The 27,246-nt window shown below is 31.6% G+C and overlaps 1 protein-coding gene across 3 annotated transcripts; it reads right to left on the minus strand.

The window, feature by feature from the left end:
• Positions 1–1,752: 1,752 nt before the first annotated feature.
• LOC145332697 (alkaline phosphatase, tissue-nonspecific isozyme-like) lies at positions 1,753–26,697 on the minus strand (the record flags this gene model as incomplete). 3 transcript variants are annotated; one of them, XM_080177714.1, is given in 13 exon segments in its annotated part: positions 1,753–1,800; positions 3,047–3,099; positions 3,355–3,458; positions 8,010–8,093; positions 9,318–9,367; positions 10,254–10,308; positions 14,664–14,709; positions 15,060–15,120; positions 15,663–15,735; positions 17,933–17,981; positions 23,391–23,451; positions 23,724–23,758; positions 26,352–26,697. In XM_080177714.1, coding segments are annotated over 13 exon segments (792 nt in total), but the record flags the coding sequence as incomplete, so codon positions are not given.
• Between the last annotated feature and the right edge of the window lie 549 nt (positions 26,698–27,246).

A 27,246-nucleotide genomic window follows, 5' to 3' on the forward strand; every position in this document is an offset into this window, starting at 1 on the left:
AAAAAAAAAGTTTGGACGCACCTGTTCCCCCCCCCCCTTATTACTCCTCCTTCTTTTTCTTCACTTCAACTGATACAAGCAACTTTTACTTTAAATGTCCATTTATTTACTCCATCCACTTTTAACTCACAAATCAGACCAAATTGTTCAGTAATTGATCAGTAATTTACCACAAAAATGCACAATTAGATCAGCAACTAACCTTTAAGTGCTTACTTACACGGTGAGAGATTACTAGGGAAATATTAAGATGAAATAAATTGAACAAAAAAATTACAAATATATACAATTGAATTAATTAATAAACGACTTTCTTAAAATAGTTTTCATTACTCATTTGATACACTTTTAAAAGTATTTTTTTAAATAAACAAAACATCTTTTATAAAAGGCTCTTTGTATGTTTTGTTTACTTAATTAAGAATATACAACAATGTTTAAATTATGTATAAAATCTATGCTTTTTTTCACAATTGACATAATTTTAAAATAGTATGGTACATTTCTATTATGTCGATGTTAAAAAAGTAATGGAAGATTACAGAAACATAGATATTAAAAATGTAAACCATGATTCTAGTTTCGCCTCTATTGAAAGTGGAATCTTACATTTCAAAAATCGTATCAGCGTTGAAGATATCTTCACCAAGAGAGGCAAAAGTGGAATCTTACATTTCAAAAATAGTATCGGCGTTGAAGATATCTTCACCAAGAGAGGGGAAAGTGGAAGGGTAGATAACAGTTTTAGAGGGTCCAAACCATAATCATAGATTATGTTTCTGCTTCTATAAAAATGGATTCAACTCCCTAACTGTTATAGTTCATTATTTTATTTTTGTAATAAATTAAAACAAAGGAGGGGTGAAGTGGTAGTATTTTTAAACCAATTTCTATACCTTTGGGTGTGTCATAACCCTGCGTACCAAAGTAAACTTAACATAACTTTACTTGATTTAATCTGATTTGGAGTAATAAACTACTCCCCCTCACCTTATTTGCAATTTTGTTATAAAATTAGGGGGTAGGACACTTAGAGGAAGCTACCAACATTGATTAATAAGATTAATTTGTCTAAAAAATTTAAACCTTAATTTTGATAGTTAAAAATAATGCGAATAAAGGGGGGAGGCGGATGTGCCACTTTTTCAAACCAAAAGTAAAACGTGCATGATCTAAGCACATATAAAAGAGTTACAGCTCTAAAATTCTACACAGCAGTTGCTTTTGTGGTGAACAATATGGAACTGTGAAGAAACGGCGGCGGAACCGCCGCTCCCGCCGAAAACCGCCGTTTTCCGCTGAATTTGTATTTGCCTTTTCTCGCCATAATAGACAATTTTCAATCCTCTGAGATAAACTTTATTTTTCTCATAAAAATTTCCCTTATATTTTCACTTGACACTTGTAAGATTTTACACTTGCAATTTTTTTTTAATATTGACATGTTTGAAATAATACAATTGTCACGTGAAAATATAAGGGAAATTTTTATGAAGAAAAAAGTTTATCTTAAATGATTGAGAACCGTCTAATTTGGCGAAAAAAGGCAAAAAAATCTGCGGGAAACGGTGTTTTTCGGCGGGAGTGGCGGTTCCGCCGCCGTTTCTTCACAGTTCCATATTGTTCTCCACAAAAGCAACTGCTGTGCCGAATTTTAGAGTTATAACTCTTTTATGGGCTGAGATCATGCAGGTTTTACTTTTGGTTTCAAAAACTGGCACATCCACCTCCCCCCTTTTAACATGATTATACCTGGCTGTTCAGATCCCAGGCGCGCAACTCACTTGTTGTACGAACAATCTGTTTAAAGAAAATATAGAAATTTAGAAAGGGCACAAATTTGCTAAAAAACAAATATTGATACTTTTCCAATAAAAAAGTACACATGAAAACAATGAAATGTTAAAGTACTCAAAATGCCGCGCTCGTTATTCATAGCTAAAAAAATGTGGAGAAAAAACGCGGCATCTTTTAAAAACCCATCTCAGAAAAATCTCAAAATATTTTTTTTAAAAGAAGGTGTATCAACTTTTTTTTTATGGCTAGCCGGTTCTTTTAGTAAGTAGTAGATGTAAAATTTTTCATAGAATTCAGATATGCAATCGGTTTTTTTGTAGACCTCTTATTTTTAAAGTAATTTAAGTTTTTTAAAAAAAATAATTAAGTCGGTTTTAAGGTACTAAAACGCAACAAAATAAAAGAAGAAAATGGCCAGTAAGAACAAAAATAGTAAGATCTTTAATTTGACACCTTACTTTTAAAATTCTGTTGAGTAATTATTGAAAAAATCTATTTTTTTAACCTCGGTTTAATAAAAACTTTAGACCTAAATATTTTCTCAAACAGACATAAAAAACATGGGTTCATATATACCTTTAGAATCAGAAAAATATTACGAATCCATTGTAAGCAAAATTGAAAAAAGTAAAAAAATAAAAAAATATAAAAATGGCCAATTGTATTTTTTGTTCTGGCAACACTATCGTCTTCCAGCTTTTTTACCCCCTCTTTACCCCCTCTATACCCCCTTCCCATTTTTATACCCAATTCAAAAGTTAAGACGTTGCCTGTACAATATAATATGATATTTTCATATAATTCCTTTTATTGTAGTTTATATACTATATTGTAAACTTTTTTTTCAATTTTGCTTACAATGGATTCGTAATATTTTTCTGATTCTAAAGGTATATATGAACCCATATTTTTTTACTTGTGAAATGATAAAATTGAGTTCAAAGTTTTTATTCTCGTGGGTTTAAAAAAATCGATTTTTTCAATAATTACCTGACAGAATTGAAAAAGTAAGGTGTCAAATTAAAGATCTTACTATTTTTGTTCATAATGGCCATTTTCTTTCTTTTTTTTGTTGCATTTTAGTACCTTAAAATCGACTTAATTTTTTTTTTTAAACTTAAATTACTTAAAAAATAAGAGGTCTACAAAAAAACCGATTGCATATCTGAATTCTATGAAAAATTTTACATCTACTACTTACTAAAAGGACCGGCTAGCTATAAAAAAAAAGTTGATACAACTTCTTTACCTTAATATTTTTCTGTTTAGCTTCATCCAAAAGGTCCTTGTCTTTTCTAAAACCTAATTTGAGAAAATGACACAATATAAAACAATTCAGTATTCAACAACCGTATTCAAATTTTGATCTGAATTATGAATCCCTAAAGCAATCTACATGAAAATCAGATTAATTTCAGGTATAAGGTATAACCAAAAAGGGAAAAAAATCTTAAATATTATTTGGGGGGCAAATGGAGAGGTCGTCAATTTCACGATATGTTGCTTCCCAACGACAGCTGAAAACAACGTATAGGTGTTAAAAATAACATTGCTTACCCAAACTTTTCTTCATAAAATTAGCAGCTCCGCCCCCCATTGCAAACTCCAAATCCTTGTTAACTAGCGCATCCACTAGCTGACTTGCAATATCTTTTACGCACCTAAAACATGTTGCCATTCATAGCTCTTTTATAGAATATTCTTTAAAATATTTGTAAGTTACATTTTTTATTTAAATTGCGTGCTAAAGATCTGTTTATGTCAATAAACTAGACTTCCGTACTGAAACAAGGATAACACCTCCATAAGTAGCGAAGCTCTTGAAAGTTAAAGTTCGATATCAACAGCGAAATACTTCCTTTGTTTTGATGTTTTTAGGGTGACCCCTAAAATGGTGGGTCCACGCATTACGTGCATGACAGATATCTCGAGTTTTTTCCGTCTTAATTTCTTACAACTTTTTATACAGTTTTGTATTGTGGGAGGCGTAGTTAGACAAATTAGTTGGGGGGGAAAGTACCAATTCAACGGTGGGCGTTCATTTCAGCATACTATCACTTCAGCATATTGTTTCATCAATACACAAAAGCAAATTAAATTAGAAGGGGTATACAGTAGTGGGTGTAATGGATCTAAAGGGATAATGATAATAAGGCAATGGCCGATAAATTAATATATACCCCAATGATGATACTTAGAATAACCCCTTCAGTAGATTAAAATTTGTGGTTGAAAAGTGTGAACAATCAACCTAATGAAGCAACCAATTTAAATTGACTCAATCCCCAAAATTGTTAAGCCAACTAATGAAAAAACGTTATTTTAAAACTTTGGTTACTATTGTTATTGCCCACTCTTTCTCTGCTGTACAAAGTTTGTACGGTGTTAACAAGGACAAAAGGGATGTAAAGTAGAAAATATTTTTTTCGTGAAATAAAAGAAATTATTTTTTTTTCATTAAATAAAAGAAATATATTTTGTATCTTGTTTATAAAAATATTGTAGATTCTCAATAAATTTTGCTTAGTAATTTACCACATCATATTATAGACATCTTTCCGTGGATAATAAGTGAAAACAAGGTTCCGAATGCCTTAACTATAAAAACTGGTGCTAATCTTATGATATTTACTTTAATACTCATGTAAAATTTCTGTAATATTAATAATAGGAATAGAGTAGCCCCGCTACTAGAAAATAATTTATTTGTACTTAATAGCCTTTCTTTAAGAGAAATAATTCTTCAATTTATACATGGGAACGTTTTATGGGGGCGTTCAAAAAAGTGGTGGTTTATCCACCACCAATAATTAAAATTTAAACAAAAATAAAAATCTGTATTTTAATGTATTTTGTATACGTAAATATATTCAATTCCTTAGTATCTTTTATTTGAATGCTTACAAGCGACTTCAGATAAAGTATCAATTAATTCGCATGCGTCGCATGTGTTTGAATGTATTCGTATGAAAGTAAATTATGTTTGCATGAATAAATGGAGTTGAAATATGGATCTTTAAATTGTTGGCGCAGTTTATCTATAATTTAGATGTCAGTCAGTCTGTTTATTTCACTTTTTATTACTTTTATTTTTAATTTTTATATTTTTTTGGTATTTTCCTTATAGGATTTCAAACAGAGTGACAGATTAACAGGGAGAAAAAACAAAGTTAGTTACAGTGTAGATTTGCTTTTAAAAATGAGTTTATTTGCCAACATTTTTCTGCTGAGTGCCATTCAACTTTCTCCTCACCCTCAAAGGGTTAAAAATCCAAAAAGAATAGAAATATATTCTGTTCAAGTGTACAACAGTGGAGAAAAATCTTGGATAATTAATCAGTTTTATTCTGTTAGTGAGTAAATCAATATTAGTTTATAAAAGCGAAGCTTTTCTATAATTAGGGTCGGTCCGTCCGTACGTCCGTCCGTACGTCCGTCCGTAACGAATAGCTTTTTTCGTTAATTTAGACATGTTAGAATTGTCCTATCGATTTCAAATTTTGCATGGTGATTCCTTTAGTAGTTAGGTACGATTTAGAAAGCGTAGCAACTCTATAATCATTACCAAAATGTCCATACATCCATTTTAAACATGTTGATTTTTTATTTTTTTAATTAGTTTATTTTCGTTAATTTAGGCATGTTAGAATTGTCCTATCGATTTCAAATTTTGCATGGTGATTCCTGTAATAGTTAGGTGCCAGTTAGAAAGCATAGCAACTCTATAATCATTACCAGAATGTCCGTACATCCATTTTAAACATGTTGATTTTTTTTTACAAAGAAGGTGTATCAACTTTTTTTTTTATAGCTAGCCGGTTCTTTTAGTAAGTAGTAGATGTAAAATTTTTCATTGAATTCAGATATGCAATCGGTTTTTTTTGTAGACCTCTTATTTTTTAAGTAATTTAAGTTTTTTAAAAAAATAATTAAGTCGGTTTTAAGGTACTAAAACGCAACAAAATAAAAGAAGAAAATGGCCAGTAAGAACAAAAATAGTAAGATCTTTAATTTGACACCTTACTTTTAAAATTCTGTTGAGTAATTATTGAAAAAATCTATTTTTTTAACCTCGGTTTAATAAAAACTTTAGACCTAAATATTTTCTCAAACAGACATAAAAAACATGGGTTCATGTATACCTTTAGAATCAGAAAAATATTACGAATCCATTGTAAGCAAAATTGAAAAAAAGTAAAAAAATAAAAAAATAAACAAATGGCCAATTATATTTTTTGTTCAGGCAACACTATCGTCTTCCCTTTTTTACCCCCTCTTTACCCCCTTCCCATTTTTATACTCAATTCAAGAATTAAGACGTTGCCTGTACAATATAATATGATATTTTCATATAATTCCTTTTATTGTAGTTTATATACTATATTGTAAACTTTTTTTTCAATTTTGCTTACAATGAATTCGTAATATTTTTCTGATTCTAAAGGTATATATGAACCCATATTTTTTTACCTGTGAAATAATAAAATTAACTTCAAAGTTTTTATTCTTGTGGGTTTAAAAAAATCGATTTTTTCAATAATTACCTGACAGAATTGAAAAAGTAAGGTGTCAAATTAAAGATCTTACTATTTTTGTTCATAATGGCCATTTTCTTTCTTTTTTTTTGTTGCATTTTAGTACCTTAAAATCGACTTAATTTTTTTTTTAAAAACTTAAATTACTTAAAAAATAAGAGGTCTACAAAAAAACCGATTGCATATCTGAATTCTATGAAAAATTTTACATCTACTACTTACTAAAAGAACCGGCTAGCTATAAAAAAAAAAAAGTTGATACACCTTCTTTGTATGTAAATGTGCGGCAAGGGGCTCCACTATTAAGGGTTAATGTCTAGTCTACTTATTCATATTGTTATGTTTTAATATATCACCTTATTGATATCAATCAAACAACAAACCCTTTGATTTCATGAACTTTTTTGAAAGGCTCTTGTGAACGCAATTTTCGACTTAGAGACTTCAAATTTTAAACCCAAGCTGATTTAACATGTATACATGACATATTTAAATTTCATAAAAATCCAACGCCGTTTTCTTGCCTACTTATGTCTGCAGCGTCCGGAAACTGCCAAGTACAGCTGCCGCCGCCGAAATTTATATTGGGGATTTCTAATATTATATATACATAAAGGTAAACATTTTCTGAAAAAAATCTTATTCTAGCTTTAAGATTACAGAAATTACAGCCTTTTGAAATTTCTAAGTAAAAAAAGGACCTAATAACAAGGTTGTTGAATAAAAAAGCCAAAATTACTTTGATCCACTTATTGTCAGAAATTTAATATCAAACAGGGAACATGCACAAAAATTTCTAGCCGTCTAACTCTAGTAGAAACCGAGATAATAGAGTGAACGTTCAATTCCTCCCCCCCCCCCCCCTCCTCCCCTCGACTTATTAAGGTCATTAAAGGGGACCAACCGTTAAAGGTTAAACTGTAAATTCGCTACTAAAAATAAACTGTTAAGTCATCCTAGAATTAATCAAAATTTTTACTTAGTTTTCTGCGAAGAAATCTGCAATACCGTCGCTAATTTTTAAAATTAAAATCTATGCTTTTGTTATACAAAATTAAATTCTTAAATAATTTGTATTAAATTCTAAAAACGGAATGTAAATTTTATAAGTAGAAATTATTTATTTCTATCAAAGCATTGCAAAATTTTAAGTTCGCCAAATTTGAGATATGTCAGAGAGCCAGACCCACCATTTTAGGAGTCACCGTTTTTAGAGCAGTTAGACCAACAGTCAAGGTTATTAATTGAGTACTTGTTTATTTATTAATAAAATCTTCACACAAAAATATCCAATCTTAAATAGGAGAAGAGGAAACAGAAAGAGGTTCACTGAGGAAAATAAATAACCTCAAGAGGGTCCTAGACAAACGTAGGAGTGACAAACGTGGGAGTGGACACTTCGCCCTACCTAACCCTTCTATAACTATTTTATAGGGTTTTAAATGCCTAACCCCTGCGCTGGTTTATTTGTACATATATTAATATCTTAACTTAACCCAGCTGCATAGAAATACTTAATAAACTAAATATTTTATACACTCCTGTGTTTGTCCACTCTGACGTTTGTCAGTCCTATGTTTGTCCTGGAACCCTCAAGGGCATTACAGACAGACTGACGGACCAAGAGAACGTTGTATAGTAGACGCTCATTGGTCAGGAGAATATTCACAAACTTACCCCTTAAATTTTTCCGGGACTTCATATTCCCAGTCTCTGTTAGGGGTGTGGGCGTACACCGCCCCCGGAGTGGCGTGGGTTATCCTAAAAAGGTATACAACAATTACATTAACCCTTAACGGTCGGGGGGGGGGGGGGGCGTTGAACGCCCCCCATCCGGTTTTTTCTATCTCATTTCCTGTGTGTGAAAGATAAAGAGCCCAAACTGCGTGACTTTTTAAGTTTGGGTATGACACATAACTGAGAGTTGGAATTTTTTGAATATCTCTATCCTGGCGGGCACAGGATGCCAGCAAACCTGGCAGGGTCATCCAGGTAAGGAACAAAAATATTTTTTGACTTAAACAAAGTATTTTATCTTGCCAAAATACTAAAATATCCTCTAGTAGTACATCCTTATATGAAATACAGGTGTTCAAGTCAATTTCAGGTTCCAGGTATGATCCTGCAGGTCCTGATCCTCCAGGTCTCCAGAAATCTTTAAAAGGTTCCTGTGGCCTCAATTTTTGACTTAGAGACTTCAAATTTTAAACTTAAGCTTTTCTTACATGTCTACATAACGTATTAAAATTTCATAAAGATCCACCACCGTTTTCACGCCGACCGCCGACTGCGGCGGCTGGCAGCTGCCAAGTACAGCTGCGGCCGCTGAAATTTATATTTTGACATTTCAAATATAAAATTTACATAAAGATAAACATTTTCTGCAAAAAAATTGTTCTTCTAGCTTCAAAAATAAGAAAATTACAGCCGTTTGAAATTTTTAAGTAAAAAAGGACCTAAAAACAAAGGTTGTTAAATAAAAGGGTGAAGGAAGCGAAAATTGACTTTGACTTACTTAAGGTGTGAAATTCATCATAACACATGGGACTTGTACAAAAAAAATTAGCCCTCTAGCTTTAATAGGAACTGAGATAATATGGGGGGCGTTGAACGCCCCCCCCCCCCCGACTGATTAAGGTGCGGCAAGGGGCCCGACTGTTAAGGGTTAACTTGCCTCAAGAAAAAAAAATATTTCGAAACCGATTGATTAGAACCGGTTCTCAATCATACTGAAAAATCATATAGCATAGAGTATTAAAGACAATTTGCCACGAATATAAAAATAAAAATCATTAAAATGTATAATTTTTCATTTAAATATCCGCGAAAAGAACTGTTGATATAAATTGCTAAAAAAAAATATAGAAAATTGTCCCCAGAAGCGTTTAAAAAACATCGCAGACTAGATCCAAGGCCTGGACCAACAAACAAGTAGATATATTTTTACTTTAGTATCTGCAAACAGGTGCAAGAAATATGTATTACCTAGCTGTAGAAATGATACCAACTTTTTTTCCATGCTTCTTAGACCAATTCTAAATAAAATTAATGTTAGAGAAAAGATAAAATAATTTTCTCGTATTCATTCGAATCCGGTGGATACGAACCGGTTCTCATCCATACGAAAAAACTATATCTAGCATCGTATTATATCCAGCTTTCTACGAATATAAAATGTACAATCATAAGATTAAAACCACTTTTTTAGCTCGTGCCTTCGGCACCTCGGGGCTAAAAAAACGGGTTTTAATCTTATAATTGTACATTCTATATCCGCGGAAAGCTGTTTATAATACGATGCGAGAAATAACTATTCTAATATGTTCTAATTTGGGACGAGAGCTTCATGTTGTGGATACGACATTAATGTAAAATATCTTTGCTTTGATTTAATCTAAATTATTTATTACCGAGATTTTATCTAATTATTTTTTTTGTTTAGTAATTCACCAAACAAAAAAGTAAGCAACCAAACTAGATTTTTAAAATCTTATTTCGTAATGCTTATAAACTAAAAATGGTTATGAATATTTTTTTGAGGAGGAGGGAATTTTAAGGATAGCCAATGTAAGACCTATATTTTTTACTATCGGCTGCGCCTCTAAGGAACTTGAGTGAGGGATGGGGGAAATCGACCATCTACTTTTAATTCTAATTTTAAAAAGAAAAATGAGTAACTATTTATGGACTATATTCTCTATGGGTGACAACTCTCGGGAGGTTTAAAACCTTTTCTACAGGAGGCTTCACTGTAAATTGGATAATCAGGACGGACAAGAACACAAGACTTTTGAGTGAGGAGCTTCACTCCTAAAAACTAAAATTACCTTCAAAATTACTTTTCCCCCAAAGCTTTACAGACTGACTGACGGACAGACAAAGTAAATTAGAGAGTAGCTTTGCTTCTAAAAATCATCTCACCATCATGCTTGGTATGGAAGCTTTCTTCAATTGTTCAGCATCGCAGGTATCTTGTCTAAAGAAGTACAATTAAAGCATTGGATAATGGATATATGATATACGTGGATATATTGACAGGCGAAAACTTGTCGTCAATTTAACATGCTAATATGGACTTTATTTACTGGCCAGTTCGTTCATCCAGTAAGAGAGTAAATGATTTGGGTTAAAGAGGAGGATGGGGGTATTGTTATGTTGCGAGCGAGTACGTGAAAATCTGTTGCAATATCCAAGTAATAATATATCGATTATTAAAGCCAAATTGCCATTAGTATTTTTTTTGTCAGTTGTGCTTTTCCATACGACAAAACACCTATGAAAAAGGTGCAAATTTAGAGATAGTATACCTAGTAGACTTTTCAATCATCCATTTCAGTGTTTTGAACATTTAATTTTAAGGAAAAAGTTATTGTGATTATTGTATTATAAGGTGACATTAATATGACGATATGATATTTAGTGCATAGACAAGCTATAATTACAATATAAAAGATTTATGCCATACATACAGACAGGAAAAGTTTGGGATTCTGAGCTTTATAGAATTTGTTTAGAGCTTTGGGATATCTAGAAAATGAAAACTAAATAAAGAGTATGTGATAGTAAAAGAAACTATTGAACACTCTACAAGTGTACAGGGTGCGGCACATAAATCGGGACATTTTGTAATTTTTAATGAAATGAACATAAAATCGTCAATTTTAAAGATTTTATTGAATTTTAAAAACTGGGAAGCTAAATAGGTAAATGACTAGTAGTTTTTTCAATAAAATCACCGCCAGCCTTTATCACCGCCTCTACCCGCCTCCTCAACCGCCGGCAGGTCCAGGTCAAAATGTACCTGTCCAAGCTGGCGTAGTTTTCCTTGATAGTGGCAATGAGGGAGGTCTTTGTGGTATGGGTATGTCTCTATTGGCGTATGCTTTAAAGTAGCCCTAGGCCCAAAAGTCCTTTGAATTAAGATCGGGCTGTTGGGAAGCCACATTTCCTTAGGAACATGAGTAACCGCAGGATCCAAATTCGCCCAACTTTCAAGCTACCCTTAGACACGGAGGCTCTTATTGTGACCACATTTGAGCTAGAATGACGTTCTTTACCTTTTTGGAAATGACATGAAGTTTCAGCTAGGGTTGTTTGCGCAACCCATAGTCTAAAATGAGTTTTAAAGTTCAGTATGGGTCCCTGAAGTCAAGAACCGAGAAATTTTCACGAATTTTCACGGTTTTTAAGTTTTTTTCATCTCAAAATCTGCCCCGTTTCACTTTGCTGGAGTACTATGGCCAAGCCATTTCAGATAGAGAGCTCTAGTCTTTTCTAGTGTCTTACTTTTTGCTGGAGTACTACGGCCAAGCCATTTCAGATAGAGAGCTCTAGTCTTTTCTAGTGTCTTACTTATGTATCTAACAGTATCCCATAACTCCAGGGAGTAAGGGAGGGGACAATGGGCAGTTAATTCAATTTTATAGTTGTGACCCTTTAGGGTTGAAAACCCAGATATTTCCAGATAAAACAAGTATTTGCAATATAGCAACCTTTAGTAGAAATTTTTGACTTTTTGAATTGTTTTTAATTCGAAATGCACCATCCTTAAACTGATGCTTTACTACAAGCCTTTGATTCTAGAGATCAAAACCCTTGTTTACAATTCATTTCCATAATTGTTATTATTTGAACTTCGGAAAATTAAGGAAACATACCATTTTACTTTTACAACATCTTTTACCCAAATTTTTTTATTGTATTTATTAAAAAGCTTAGACATGAAAAAGCCTTTAAATAATCATATTACAAAACTTACTAAAACAATTACCTTCCTACAGAACTTTTAACTCAAGTTATTTCATTTAACGAAATAAAAATGAGATACCTTGCGTCAAAATTTCATACTACATAAATAAAATAGTTGAGAACATAAGTACATCTTAATTTTAAAGATCTTAAGGTTAAAGTAACATATCTTAGGATAACTGGTAGCTGCGCTCCTAGCATCCAGGACAGAAAAATAAAATAACACCATCTTGAGATTTTAATGATAAACAAACCTTGAACAACTCAGGACTTCGTGAATTTTCCCTAAAAGAAGGTGTATCAACTTTTTTTTTTATGGCTAGCCGGTTCTTTTAGTAAGTAGTAGATGTAAAATTTTTCATAGAATTCAGATATGCAATCGGTTTTTTTGTAGACCTCTTATTTTTTAAGAAATTTAAGTTTTTTAAAAAAATAATTAAGTCGGTTTTAAGGTACTAAAACGCAACAAAATAAAAGAAGAAAATGGCCAGTAAGAACAAAAATAGTAAGATCTTTAATTTGACACCTTACTTTTAAAATTCTGTTGAGTAATTATTGAAAAAATCTATTTTTTTAACCTCGGTTTAATAAAAACTTTAGACCTAAATATTTTCTCAAACAGACATAAAAAACATGGGTTCATATATACCTTTAGAATCAGAAAAATATTACGAATCCATTGTAAGCAAAATTGAAAAAAAGTTGAAAAATAAAAAAATATAAAAATGGCCAATTGTATTTTTTGTTCTGGCAACACTATCGTCTTCCCTTTTTTACCCCCTCTTTACCCCCTCTATACCCCCTTCCCATTTTTATACCCAATTCAAAAGTTAAGACGTTGCCTGTACAATATAATATGATATTTTCATATAATTCCTTTTATTGTAGTTTATATACTATATTGTAAACTTTTTTTTTCAATTTTGCTTACAATAGATTCGTAATATTTTTCTGATTCTAAAGGTATATATGAACCCATATTTTTTTACTTGTGAAATGATAAAATTGAGTTCAAAGTTTTTATTCTCGTGGGTTTAAAAAAATCGATTTTTTCAATAATTACCTGACAGAATTGAAAAAGTAAGGTGTCAAATTAAAGATCTTACTATTTTTGTTCATAATGGCCATTTTCTTTCTTTTTTTTGTTGCATTTTAGTTCCTTAAAATCGACTTAATTTTTTTTTTAAAACTTAAATTACTTAAAAAATAAGAGGTCTACAAAAAAACCGATTGCATATCTGAATTCTATGAAAAATTTTACATCTACTACTTACTAAAAGGACCGGCTAGCTATAAAAAAAAAAGTTGATACAACTTCTTTCAAAATTAATCGGATCATTAATTACAGAAATATTAAGCTAAAGACAAAAAACTTTTGCCTTTACATTAAATCAATAAGAAACATCTAACATGTCTAAAGTAATGAAAAGAGCTAACCGTTACGGACGTACAAATGTGCGGGACCTAATTATAGGAAGGCTTTGCTCATAATAACTAATAATCTTAATGTAATTTCTTTCTACAACGCACTAATCGGAATGAATTAACATTAAACAAGAATTAGATATAAAAAATGTAATGATTCAATTTACAAAATAATTTTCAAAATCAAAATATTCTGTCTGCTTGTTATTGTTTATCTTTTTGTTGACGCGCTAGTTTGCCGCGAGATTATGCATGATTTTGCGTGACGTCATTCATAATTGGTCCCCAAGATTGGTTAGAAACTGCTAAATTCTTGCATGTTCCCTTTAAGCCAGTCCCCAAAGTCTGAGACTCCTAAAAATTGAATATTCGATCCATTGTCCCCTCCCTTACTCCCTGCATAACTCTAACTCACATACAGATGGGCTGAGGTCAGATTTAGTGAACCCTAGTCGAGAATCCAGATTAAACCACATGCACCGGCGCATTTGGAATCTGCCTTGTTGAACATATGCGCGTTCAGCTCGGTGTACACGCCTATCTTCGTCCAAAGATTTTTTGTGCTGAAAGGTCATTACCTAAGCTTTCTATAGTGGGGTCAAACGTCCTGATTGGTTAAGTAGTTTTTGCGCTATGGCCGTTTTAAAAATGTCCCGATTTATGTGCCACACCCTGTATGTTTACCCCCAATGATAGCGTAATGGCTAATCAAGTCAATAATAATATTTACATTTTACAAATAGCATGAAGCTCAGGCACAAAAAGAGACAGACGGACAAGGTGGACTGTAAATTAAATCCTCAAGGAATCTTTGTAAGAAATTGTATAAATAATATAAGTCTAAAACATTCTTTATTCATAAGAAAACATTATGAGTTATACAATATTAGCCTGACCATATAAAAAGACTCAGTAATGGATAAAACAATGGTCGATAAATTGATGTACATTCAAAATAATGTTACACAAGATTACCCATTCTGTAGATTACAATTAATGGTTGAAAAGTTTGGACACTTAACTAAATGAATAAACATTCAATAAAAGTCCCCAAGGTTGTTAAGGCAACAAATAATTAAATATTATCATAAGACTAGTGTAATAAAAAGCCCAATGTCTTCTTCCTCTCTGAACTATAATGCAGTATTAAACACTTACTTTATAGAAGAGTCAACTCCTAATACTCCAAGACTTGTTTTAACTCCTAAGCATTTAAAATATTATTTCATATGGAGGAATTGTCTCATGCTATAATAGATCTAAACCTCAAACCCCATTAAGATAATGGTTTTTTTTGTTACCTATGCCAACCAGGCGGGAAAACCTAACCTTACTTAACCTTATGTAATAAACAAATAAAAAATACCCCTTATTTTAAATTTATTTTAAAATAATAGCGGGGTAGGGGTGCTATTTGCGCTCAACAAGGTACAGTGAGGGAAAGAACCAGGAAACACTTTACAAATTTGAATTAAAGCTAGTTATGTTATATAACAATTAATCATATTAATTTTCCGGTAAGTTTAAGCTATAACTTAATCAGATTTTTCTTACCTGACATTAAGGCAGTAGCAGTTCCAGCAGAATCTGGTACTTGAAAATCAGTGTTATACGTCTGGAAAAAAACAAGGAGGATTATGACCATTAGTAAAGAACCTTTTAATTTGTAATTTTAGGTTAGGTAAATGTTGATGATTGCCCCGCAGGGGCTAGAAAAAGGAGAAAAGCTACTGTGAAAATACGACGGAACCCTCTACTTCGTCTTCTTTCAATAATCTAATATTTTTATCCACCAAAGTGTTATAAAAGATTTATAAAAGTTTAAAAAACACATCTCATTTGTCGACAAAAATCTTTAGAAACTTTTAATCAAGTGTTAATTGTCCATTGTCCTAAATAATCTTGTAAGCTTAATTTTTTTAAGAAGCAGCTTATAGTGCCTAATGAAAATGAAGTCATACAATACAAATGACTAATGATAGGCCAGTATACATTGTAATTTAACAATTGTAAAATGAAAACATAAATGACCAATGATAGTTTAGTGTACAACGTAATGGATCAATGCAATGGTAAAATGTATACTGGCGTATCATTGTCATTTGTATCGTATGACGTCATTTTTTATTAGGCACTATACGCTGCTTAATTTTTTACCTTAATTAGTCCGCTGTAATCAAAATTCTCCCATTCCAATTTCCCTTCTTCTCCTGTCTTTCCAGATTTTTGACCTGTCAGCTTTCTCAATCATTTCGTTTCTTGTCAAATAAGTTTTCAATAACGTCTCTGTTCAGTTGATTAAGGTTATGTCATTAGTTGAACAACTTTTATATATTTTCATCAAGTGATATATTTATAAATATTTTATTTGAGTAATTATTATTTATGGACAGAAAATAATTTAAAGAACTAATGTTCTGTTGAGGTATTTTCAATATAAAAAAATAAATACAAAGGCATACTTTTTTTTTCACGTCTTCTAAAGGTGATATATAAAAGTTACAGAATGACTTTCTGTGGGTGTGTCGAAGGATCTTGCTAACCTCTGAACCGATATGGATTTCTTTCCATTGAACCTTTTTTTAGATCAAGGAAAGGTTTATAGCTAATTTGGAGAAAACTACCACTACCTTCGTAAACCCTCACCTAGAAAAAAAGACTCCCACTCCCCTCACAAAAAATACTATTCTACTTTCTTTTTAAAAAATAAAGTTAACAAGGCCTCTAGGGCCGCAACCGCTAATAGTTGACATAAGAGCAGCCCCTGGTAAAATTTGCTTTTGGGGGGTAATTACCCCCCCCCCCCTGAAATATGTTGGCAGTGGTAAATTTTTTTACCTCCCCCCCAAAAAGTGTCCCCGGGTTAAAAATTTTTTTTGGGGGGTAATCACCACTTTACCCCCCCCCCCCTGGACGTCCTTGCATAAGAGATTGTCAAAATATGAAAGTACAGAGTCACGTGAATGAGTTGTATTCATTACAAACAAGGATGACAACAACCATAACCATCTAAAATTTAATACCATCCAAAGGATTACAGATAGACATATGGACCAAAAATTGTAGAGATTTTGCTCAATGGTAAGCAAAATCCTGTCCAAAAAAAATTAGCCGTCTATTTCTGATAACAGCTGAGTAATTTTTTTTAAAGCATGGCCGATAGACCGACAGAGTTGTGTACTGGATGCGCTGAAAGTAAGGGAAATGCGAAAAATAGATTAATTTATGTATCTTAGAGTTACGGACATACATACTGACAAAATTATAGACAGACAGACAAAGTGAGTTATAGAGCGGCTTAGTTACTAAAAACAATAAGCAAGACATTAATTTTGGACACTGACTTATTAGCTAACAGTGAAAGCATAACACTAGGCACGTTCTCTAGAAATATAGGAATAAATGTATTGCTTAAAATAATTATAACTTGAAGAATTATGCTTGGTTAAAAAACCATTATATTTATGAAAAAGAAGATTAAACTGTATTACAGGTTTCCTTCATAACTTTATTTTAAATAATGAAGCTAAAAACTAAATTTTAAGTAATTGCCTATGTCCCCCATTCCTCTATCCCTGATTTAACTATGAATCTCTGCTTGTGGATATAGAATATTATTGATATGTTGATTAAGCTATAAAAATTGGAAAGGATTTTAATGAATATAATAGATATGAAATCTGCATAAAATTTTAAGGAATTTTTATAAAATTCGTTTTTTGTATAATTCTTTATCTATAAGCGCAAATACAAATTAAGTTAAATAATGTTGACATCTGTGATTGGTGGATTGAAAACTATCTGCGCCCTGATTGGAGAAGCTTAAGTGACGTACATCATTCAACCAATTAGAGCGCAGGTAGTTTCCAATCCACCTATCCTATTGGTCAAAATTTATAAACTTAAATTGGATTTGCACTTTTAAATAATGAATTATATAAAAAACGAATTTTATAAAAAATCCTTAAAATTTTATGCAGATTTCAAATCTATTATATTCATTAAAATTCTTTCCAACTTTTATAGCTTTATGTTGATTTTTAAAAATTGTCGTCAATTTAGCTTGCTAAAATGGATCTCATTTATTGGTCAGTTCAATCATCCAGTAGGACGGGAGGGGATGGGGTAAAGAGGGTGTATGGGGAGGATATTGTTACTTTAGCCAGCTGCGAGCTTCTCTTTATCAGTATACATGAAAATCTGGTGCAACATCCAGGAAATTATATATTTATTTCCTTGCTACATAAACATGTAAACACACAATGTCAATACAATTATTTCTTTAAACAGTAAGGGATTGAGATAATGATATTCAGCATTTTTTGTATAAAAATTTTTTTGGTTGAGGGTAGTTTTTTTTCTAAGCCAAATCTCGGAATTCTCTTTGTCAAAACAAAAATTTAAAAAAAAATTCAAATGATTGTTTTCCTTTGTATATTCTAGCAAGAGTATGAGTTATCACCCCCATACCATCTCCTAAAATATAAATATTTGTATATTCTAGCTAGAGTATAAGTTATCACCCCCCTACCATCTCCTAAAATATAAATATTTGTATATTCTACCAAGAGTATAAGTTATCACCCCCATACCATCTCCTAAAATATAAATATTTGTATATTCTAGTAAGAGTATGAGTTATCACCCCCATACCATCTCCTAAAGTATAAATATTTGTATATTCTAGCTAGAGTATAAGTTATCACCCCCATACAATCTCCTGAAATATAAATATTTGTATACTCTTACAAGAGTATGAGTTATCACCCCCCTACCATCTCCTAAAATATATAAATATTTGTATATTCTAGCTAGAGTATGAGTAATCACCCCCATACCATCTCCTAAAATATAAATATTTGTATATTCTAGCAAGAGTATGAGTTATCACCCCCATACCATCTCCTAAAGTATAAATATTTGTATATTCTAGCTAGAGTATGAGTTATCACCCCCATACCATCTCCTGAAATATAAATATTTGTATATTCTAGCAAGAGTATGAGTTATCACCCCCATACCATCTCCTAAAGTATAAATATTTGTATATTCTAGCTAGAGTATGAGTTATCACCCCCATACCATCTCCTGAAATATAAATATTTGTATATTCTAGCAAGAGTATGAGTTATCACCCCCATACCATCTCCTGAAATATAAATATTTGTATATTCTAGCTAGAGTATGAGTTATCACCCCCATACCATCTCCTGAAATATAAATATTTGTATATTCTAGCTAGAGTATGAGTTATCACCCCCATACCATCTCCTAAAATATAAATATTTGTATATTCTAGCAAGAGTATGAGTTATCACCCCCATACCATCTCCTGAAATATAAATATTTGTATATTCTAGCTAGAGTATGAGTTATCACCCCCATACCATCTCCTAAAATATAAATATTTGTATATTCTAGCAAGAGTATAAGTTATCACCCCCATACCATCTCCTAAAATATAAATATTTGTATATTCTAGTAAGAGTATGAGTTATCACCCCCATACCATCTCCTAAAGTATAAATATTTGTATATTCTAGCTAGAGTATAAGTTATCACCCCCATACAATCTCCTGAAATATAAATATTTGTATACTCTTACAAGAGTATGAGTTATCACCCCCCTACCATCTCCTAAAATATATAAATATTTGTATATTCTAGCTAGAGTATGAGTAATCACCCCCATACCATCTCCTAAAATATAAATATTTGTATATTCTAGCAAGAGTATGAGTTATCACCCCCATACCATCTCCTGAAATATAAATATTTGTATATTCTAGCTAGAGTATGAGTTATCACCCCCATACCATCTCCTAAAATAAAAATATTTGTATATTCTAGCAAGAGTATAAGTTATCACCCCCATACCATCTCCTAAAATATAAATATTTGTATATTCTAGTAAGAGTATGAGTTATCACCCCCATACCATCTCCTAAAGTATAAATATTTGTATATTCTAGCTAGAGTATAAGTTATCACCCCCATACAATCTCCTGAAATATAAATATTTGTATACTCTTACAAGAGTATGAGTTATCACCCCCCTACCATCTCCTAAAATATATAAATATTTGTATATTCTAGCTAGAGTATGAGTAATCACCCCCATACCATCTCCTAAAATATAAATATTTGTATATTCTAGCAAGAGTATGAGTTATCACCCCCATACCATCTCCTAAAGTATAAATATTTGTATATTCTAGCTAGAGTATGAGTTATCACCCCCATACCATCTCCTGAAATATAAATATTTGTATATTCTAGCAAGAGTATGAGTTATCACCCCCATACCATCTCCTGAAATATAAATATTTGTATATTCTAGCTAGAGTATGAGTTATCACCCCCATACCATCTCCTGAAATATAAATATTTGTATATTCTAGCTAGAGTATGAGTTATCACCCCCATACCATCTCCTAAAATATAAATATTTGTATATTCTAGCAAGAGTATGAGTTATCACCCCCATACCATCTCCTGAAATATAAATATTTGTATATTCTAGCTAGAGTATGAGTTATCACCCCCATACCATCTCCTAAAATAAAAATATTTGTATATTCTAGCAAGAGTATAAGTTATCACCCCCATACCATCTCCTAAAATATAAATATTTGTATATTCTAGTAAGAGTATGAGTTATCACCCCCATACCATCTCCTAAAGTATAAATATTTGTATATTCTAGCTAGAGTATAAGTTATCACCCCCATACAATCTCCTGAAATATAAATATTTGTATACTCTTACAAGAGTATGAGTTATCACCCCCCTACCATCTCCTAAAATATATAAATATTTGTATATTCTAGCTAGAGTATGAGTAATCACCCCCATACCATCTCCTAAAATATAAATATTTGTATATTCTAGCAAGAGTATGAGTTATCACCCCCATACCATCTCCTAAAGTATAAATATTTGTATATTCTAGCTAGAGTATGAGTTATCACCCCCATACCATCTCCTGAAATATAAATATTTGTATATTCTAGCAAGAGTATGAGTTATCACCCCCATACCATCTCCTAAAGTATAAATATTTGTATATTCTAGCTAGAGTATGAGTTATCACCCCCATACCATCTCCTGAAATATAAATATTTGTATATTCTAGCAAGAGTATGAGTTATCACCCCCATACCATCTCCTGAAATATAAATATTTGTATATTCTAGCTAGAGTATGAGTTATCACCCCCATACCATCTCCTGAAATATAAATATTTGTATATTCTAGCTAGAGTATGAGTTATCACCCCCATACCATCTCCTAAAATATAAATATTTGTATATTCTAGCAAGAGTATGAGTTATCACCCCCATACCATCTCCTGAAATATAAATATTTGTATATTCTAGCTAGAGTATGAGTTATCACCCCCATACCATCTCCTAAAATATAAATATTTGTATATTCTAGCAAGAGTATAAGTTATCACCCCCATACCATCTCCTAAAATATAAATATTTGTATATTCTAGTAAGAGTATGAGTTATCACCCCCATACCATCTCCTAAAGTATAAATATTTGTATATTCTAGCTAGAGTATAAGTTATCACCCCCATACAATCTCCTGAAATATAAATATTTGTATACTCTTACAAGAGTATGAGTTATCACCCCCCTACCATCTCCTAAAATATATAAATATTTGTATATTCTAGCTAGAGTATGAGTAATCACCCCCATACCATCTCCTAAAATATAAATATTTGTATATTCTAGCAAGAGTATGAGTTATCACCCCCATACCATCTCCTGAAATATAAATATTTGTATATTCTAGCTAGAGTATGAGTTATCACCCCCATACCATCTCCTAAAATAAAAATATTTGTATATTCTAGCAAGAGTATAAGTTATCACCCCCATACCATCTCCTAAAATATAAATATTTGTATATTCTAGTAAGAGTATGAGTTATCACCCCCATACCATCTCCTAAAGTATAAATATTTGTATATTCTAGCTAGAGTATAAGTTATCACCCCCATACAATCTCCTGAAATATAAATATTTGTATACTCTTACAAGAGTATGAGTTATCACCCCCCTACCATCTCCTAAAATATATAAATATTTGTATATTCTAGCTAGAGTATGAGTAATCACCCCCATACCATCTCCTAAAATATAAATATTTGTATATTCTAGCAAGAGTATGAGTTATCACCCCCATACCATCTCCTAAAGTATAAATATTTGTATATTCTAGCTAGAGTATGAGTTATCACCCCCATACCATCTCCTGAAATATAAATATTTGTATATTCTAGCAAGAGTATGAGTTATCACCCCCATACCATCTCCTGAAATATAAATATTTGTATATTCTAGCTAGAGTATGAGTTATCACCCCCATACCATCTCCTGAAATATAAATATTTGTATATTCTAGCTAGAGTATGAGTTATCACCCCCATACCATCTCCTAAAATATAAATATTTGTATATTCTAGCAAGAGTATGAGTTATCACCCCCATACCATCTCCTGAAATATAAATATTTGTATATTCTAGCTAGAGTATGAGTTATCACCCCCATACCATCTCCTAAAATAAAAATATTTGTATATTCTAGCAAGAGTATAAGTTATCACCCCCATACCATCTCCTAAAATATAAATATTTGTATATTCTAGTAAGAGTATGAGTTATCACCCCCATACCATCTCCTAAAGTATAAATATTTGTATATTCTAGCTAGAGTATAAGTTATCACCCCCATACAATCTCCTGAAATATAAATATTTGTATACTCTTACAAGAGTATGAGTTATCACCCCCCTACCATCTCCTAAAATATATAAATATTTGTATATTCTAGCTAGAGTATGAGTAATCACCCCCATACCATCTCCTAAAATATAAATATTTGTATATTCTAGCAAGAGTATGAGTTATCACCCCCATACCATCTCCTGAAATATAAATATTTGTATATTCTAGCTAGAGTATGAGTTATCACCCCCATACCATCTCCTAAAATATAAATATTTGTATATTCTAGCAAGAGTATAAGTTATCACCCCCATACCATCTCCTAAAATATAAATATTTGTATATTCTAGTAAGAGTATGAGTTATCACCCCCATACCATCTCCTAAAGTATAAATATTTGTATATTCTAGCTAGAGTATAAGTTATCACCCCCATACAATCTCCTGAAATATAAATATTTGTATACTCTAACAAGAGTATGAGTTATCACCCCCCTACCATCTCCTAAAATATATAAATATTTGTATATTCTAGCTAGAGTATGAGTAATCACCCCCATACCATCTCCTAAAATATAAATATTTGTATATTCTAGCAAGAGTATGAGTTATCACCCCCATACCATCTCCTAAAGTATAAATATTTGTATATTCTAGCTAGAGTATGAGTTATCACCCCCATACCATCTCCTGAAATATAAATATTTGTATATTCTAGCAAGAGTATGAGTTATCACCCCCATTCCATCTTCTAAAATAAAATTCACATGGCTGTAAATTAAAATATTTTGTGCAACTTTAAATGATTTATTTTAACACTCTTTTATCAAAAAGTTGTTAAAAGGTTTATTTTCAAATCATTTCCTGTAAAAGAAACATAATTTTATTAATATTAAATTTATCATTTTTATCTAAAATATTTGGTGCTTTCCCCTAAAATTCAAAGCGCGCACATAACCCCCCCCCCTTATACTTTTAAGATAAATTAAAATTAGATGGTGTGTTAAGTTTTTACCCTGTACGCCGCTGGGGTCCTAACCCTGCAGGGCCTATAACTGCGGTGCCCTATTCTGCGAAGCTTCTTTGTACCCAATAAAAATAAATGGTTGCTCTAAATGATTTAAAATGTGGAAAAATCTTACCTACAAAAAGGATCACATTTTTAGCCTTTCCTTCTATTCGTTTCTTTTCTTTGCTAAGGGCCTAAATATTAACAAGGATGACAACATCCATAAGCGAAGCTCATTAAAATAACATGAATTATTATCAGAGGAGGGAGATAAAATCGTAGAATAAGCTAAAGGTCGGGAATTCGCACACGTAAAATCATATTTTAGTAGCGATGCTACTTTAGAATTCTATTCTTACGACAGTCCGCCCGTATGTAATGCTATGGGAAAATACGATTTACTCATCTAGACATACACAAACAGAAGACTTACAGAGGAGCTTCGCTTCCAAGAACTAACTTTTACCTGTTTTCCACTCTTATACCAGTAGTCTTTATTCTCTAAAAATAAAATTAAACTTTATTAAAATTATATTAGCATATTTAAAAGCTTTGAGAGCACATCTTCTAGGCACCCTAATCTAAATATATTAACAAAAAGCGTCATATAAAAAAATCGAGGATTTTTGATTGAATTTGCGGATTATTGTCAAAATTTAAATTCTAAAAAGAAAAGGGGGGTTTTTTTAATGCAACCATCTCGTAATCAGTGAGCAAATGGCACTTAGAATTCGAATTTCCATCTGAAATTTTGCATGAGTAATCCTTGGTAGGTCTATTTTCCCGAAATCGAACAAAAAGTTGGAAAAGTAACGGCTAACGGTTTGTTACTCGAAGTTTTAAAAATGGTTATTGCTTTCATTTAACATGAATTAAACCAAAAATATGTTATAAAAAGTTGATGCCTACATAATTTATAATTTACTTTTCCAACTTTTTGTTCGATTTAGGGAAAATAGACCTACCAAGGATTACTCATGCAAAAGTTCAGATGGAAATTCGAATTCTAAGTACCATTTGCTCACTGATTACGAGATGGTTGCATTAAACCCCCCCCCCCCCCTTACATCAGTTTGACATTATCTCATTCCTGAAAAAAAACAAGGAGTTGTACAATTTTATAGGAGTAAAGATATTTTGCTCCATTGGTATTTTAAATTGCTAATTTGGTGTCATGTTAGAAGTAGTATTAAGTTTATGATTTTTATTTTATTATTCGTGAAAAATTTTCTTTGATACGGTGAGTGATATACATGATTATTCAGGATGACTGAGAAACGGTTCTAATCCAACGGATATTAATCGCTTTCAATGCAACGCCATACTGGAAAAAGTAATTTAAATAAATCTATTTCATAAAGAAAAACCATATTAGACATTGAGATGGGGTCAAAATTTGGCTCTTTATAAAAAAATATATACCTAATTTACAAAAGGTAAAAAAACTTTAAGTATAAATATTTCTAACAGACAGAAATTAAAAGCCTGTATACTATAGAATAGCTCGGCAAGAAAAAATCAGTTTTGAAAGGAAATTTTAATTATGTAATATGTGGTAAAAAATTTTGCAAATCATTCTTTAATGGAAAAAGAAATATACTGGATATAATTGTGTCAATTTAGGTTGCTATTTCCCTTGTCATTATTGGTCAGTTTGTTCATCCATTTGGAGGGGAGGGGATGGGGCAAAGGGGGTGGAACGGAGAAATGGTTATTTTAGCCCACAGCGTGTTTCACATAATTAAAAATCATTGTGTAAGATCCAACTAATAATATATCCATTTAGGCTTTACATATATGCACATTCCACACACACAGATACACAAACTATCAAACAAACACACCCACAGAATACTTAAATTAAGTAATTCAAAAATAAAAGTTTGCTTCAAAGCAAAATTATTCAACAAATATGTTAAAACCATTATTTTTAAAGGTTAGGGAACAATGTATTTTTCTATTTGTACCCCAACTATGTACTGCTTTCAGTAGGTTAATTACTTTTCCAGTATATCTTCGAAACCGATTGATATCCGCTGGATTAGAGCCGGTTCTCAACCATACAGAAAAACTATGTATGGCATCGTATCGTAGACAAGTTTCCACGAATAATAAAGTAAAAATCATGAGAATTATACCAGTTTTGTTAGACCGGGGTTTCGTCCCCTGAGTGCTAACAGAACTGAAATCATCTTATGTTTTTTTTTATTTTAACATCCGCGGAATAAGGTGCGATAAATAACTATTACTTAAAGTCCCTGCAAGTCCTATACCTATCGGGTCATACTTTTGAAAAAAAACATAATAGATACACTTTGACTTTTAAAAAAGTAATATAACCAGTAAAGTAGCATACTGGCAGAATAGCTTCAATTAAGATCAGATAACCCCCCCCCCCTCCTCCTTCTTCTAGGTTTTTTTAAATTTATTTAATTGGAGTTTTTTTGGGGGGATATGTAAGGAGTTCGTTCTCTACTTTAACAAAGCACCATTTTTTTTTAATTTTAGAAAGTATAGCAAAGGAAATTTGAAATTTTCATCCAACAATTCATTATAGAACTTGTGGATGTTATATAAATAACAGGTCTAGTAAAGAATGTGTAATTTTTTTAAAAATCTTATCAATATGAGTATACTCTTTACCACATTCTTTCCGTTCGTTTGAAGATTCTATAGAAGAAGAGTGAATATCTAGGTTGGTATTAAAGATAGATGTCAAACATTTCTTGTAAAGATTTCACTAACTAATTAAAAACTACTTGAATGAGTATATGATGGCTCCTCCTGTTAATTTGGTAAACTGGTTTATATTGTCATACTTTATATTATACTAGCGGCTACGCCCCTAGAGGCCACTAGTGGAGTGAGGGTGAGTCAACCATACCCCGCTTTCAGGGTTGGGTAAATTTTTTTTACTTGGGAGGGTGGTAGAACACCTGCTTAAAATAGTTATAAACCTTCCAAAGCCAAATGAGAAGCTACACTGTACAGGAAAATCATATTGGTCCTGCGGTTAGCAAGATCTATCCGTACAAACTGACAGACAGACAGACGGACATTATGTTACTTTTATAAAAAATTAAATGAAAATTACCTTCTAAACCACAGATGCATTGGGCTGAGATCAATACCAGTAGAATTTTCACTAAACTTAACATTTTAACCATTTTGAATTGTTTGATCAAACATCAAACGATTAACTTTAGTTGCTATGTGTTATAGCATACACCTTACAGTGCAGCCTTAGGGGAAGTACAAGATTTCTTATTGGTGGTCAAGAAAATGTGGGAAACCAGAAGCTATCTATCTACGCACACAGTATAGATAGTAGTGGTATCTGTCTATCAGTTGCGCGCACCAAGCGAGCTACTATGCACGACTAAAAACTACTCAAGTGAAATTGTTTGTGTATGTGTGTGTTTCTAAAAGGAGAAACATAGCAAAATTGAGTACTTTTTTCCTTCCCTTTCACATTAAGGGACAATAAAATAGGCTGAAAATAATTTTGGTGACTAAAAACATCAATGGCAGGGGGAAGGATGGATGGGACAGTTTTGTACATATTTTAATTTTTCTGCTAAATAAAATTATCATTATAAATGAATATATTTTATGCACTAGTTTTAAAAATGAAGCAAAATTGTTTCAGTTTTTTTATTTGCAATTTTTCTCAGTTATTATAGGCAATCTCTTAATTTTTATGAAAAAAGGTATTTTTAGTCGGTTAATTATCAATGGGGGGTTGGTTGATATCCTTTTTTTCGTTTCTATTCTTGTATTTTGTCTGTTTTCTAAATAAATTTAGCATAACTTAAACTTTTTCATAAGGGTTTTTAAACATATCATTTTTTACATAATCCGTTTTTAAGCATTTTGTTTAAATACTTTGTAAAGGTAAAATAATTGGATACAATTCAGATCCATTATTTTTTTTTGCTCAAATTATTTTTTTTTTGCACAAAATTAAAGGGTGTTAAAAAAAACAATCG

The sequence above is a fragment of the Acartia tonsa genome, chromosome 11 (genome assembly GCF_053477335.1).
Source record: "Acartia tonsa isolate MP-2025a chromosome 11, ASM5347733v1, whole genome shotgun sequence".
Classification (NCBI taxonomy): Eukaryota; Metazoa; Arthropoda; class Copepoda; order Calanoida; family Acartiidae; genus Acartia; species Acartia tonsa.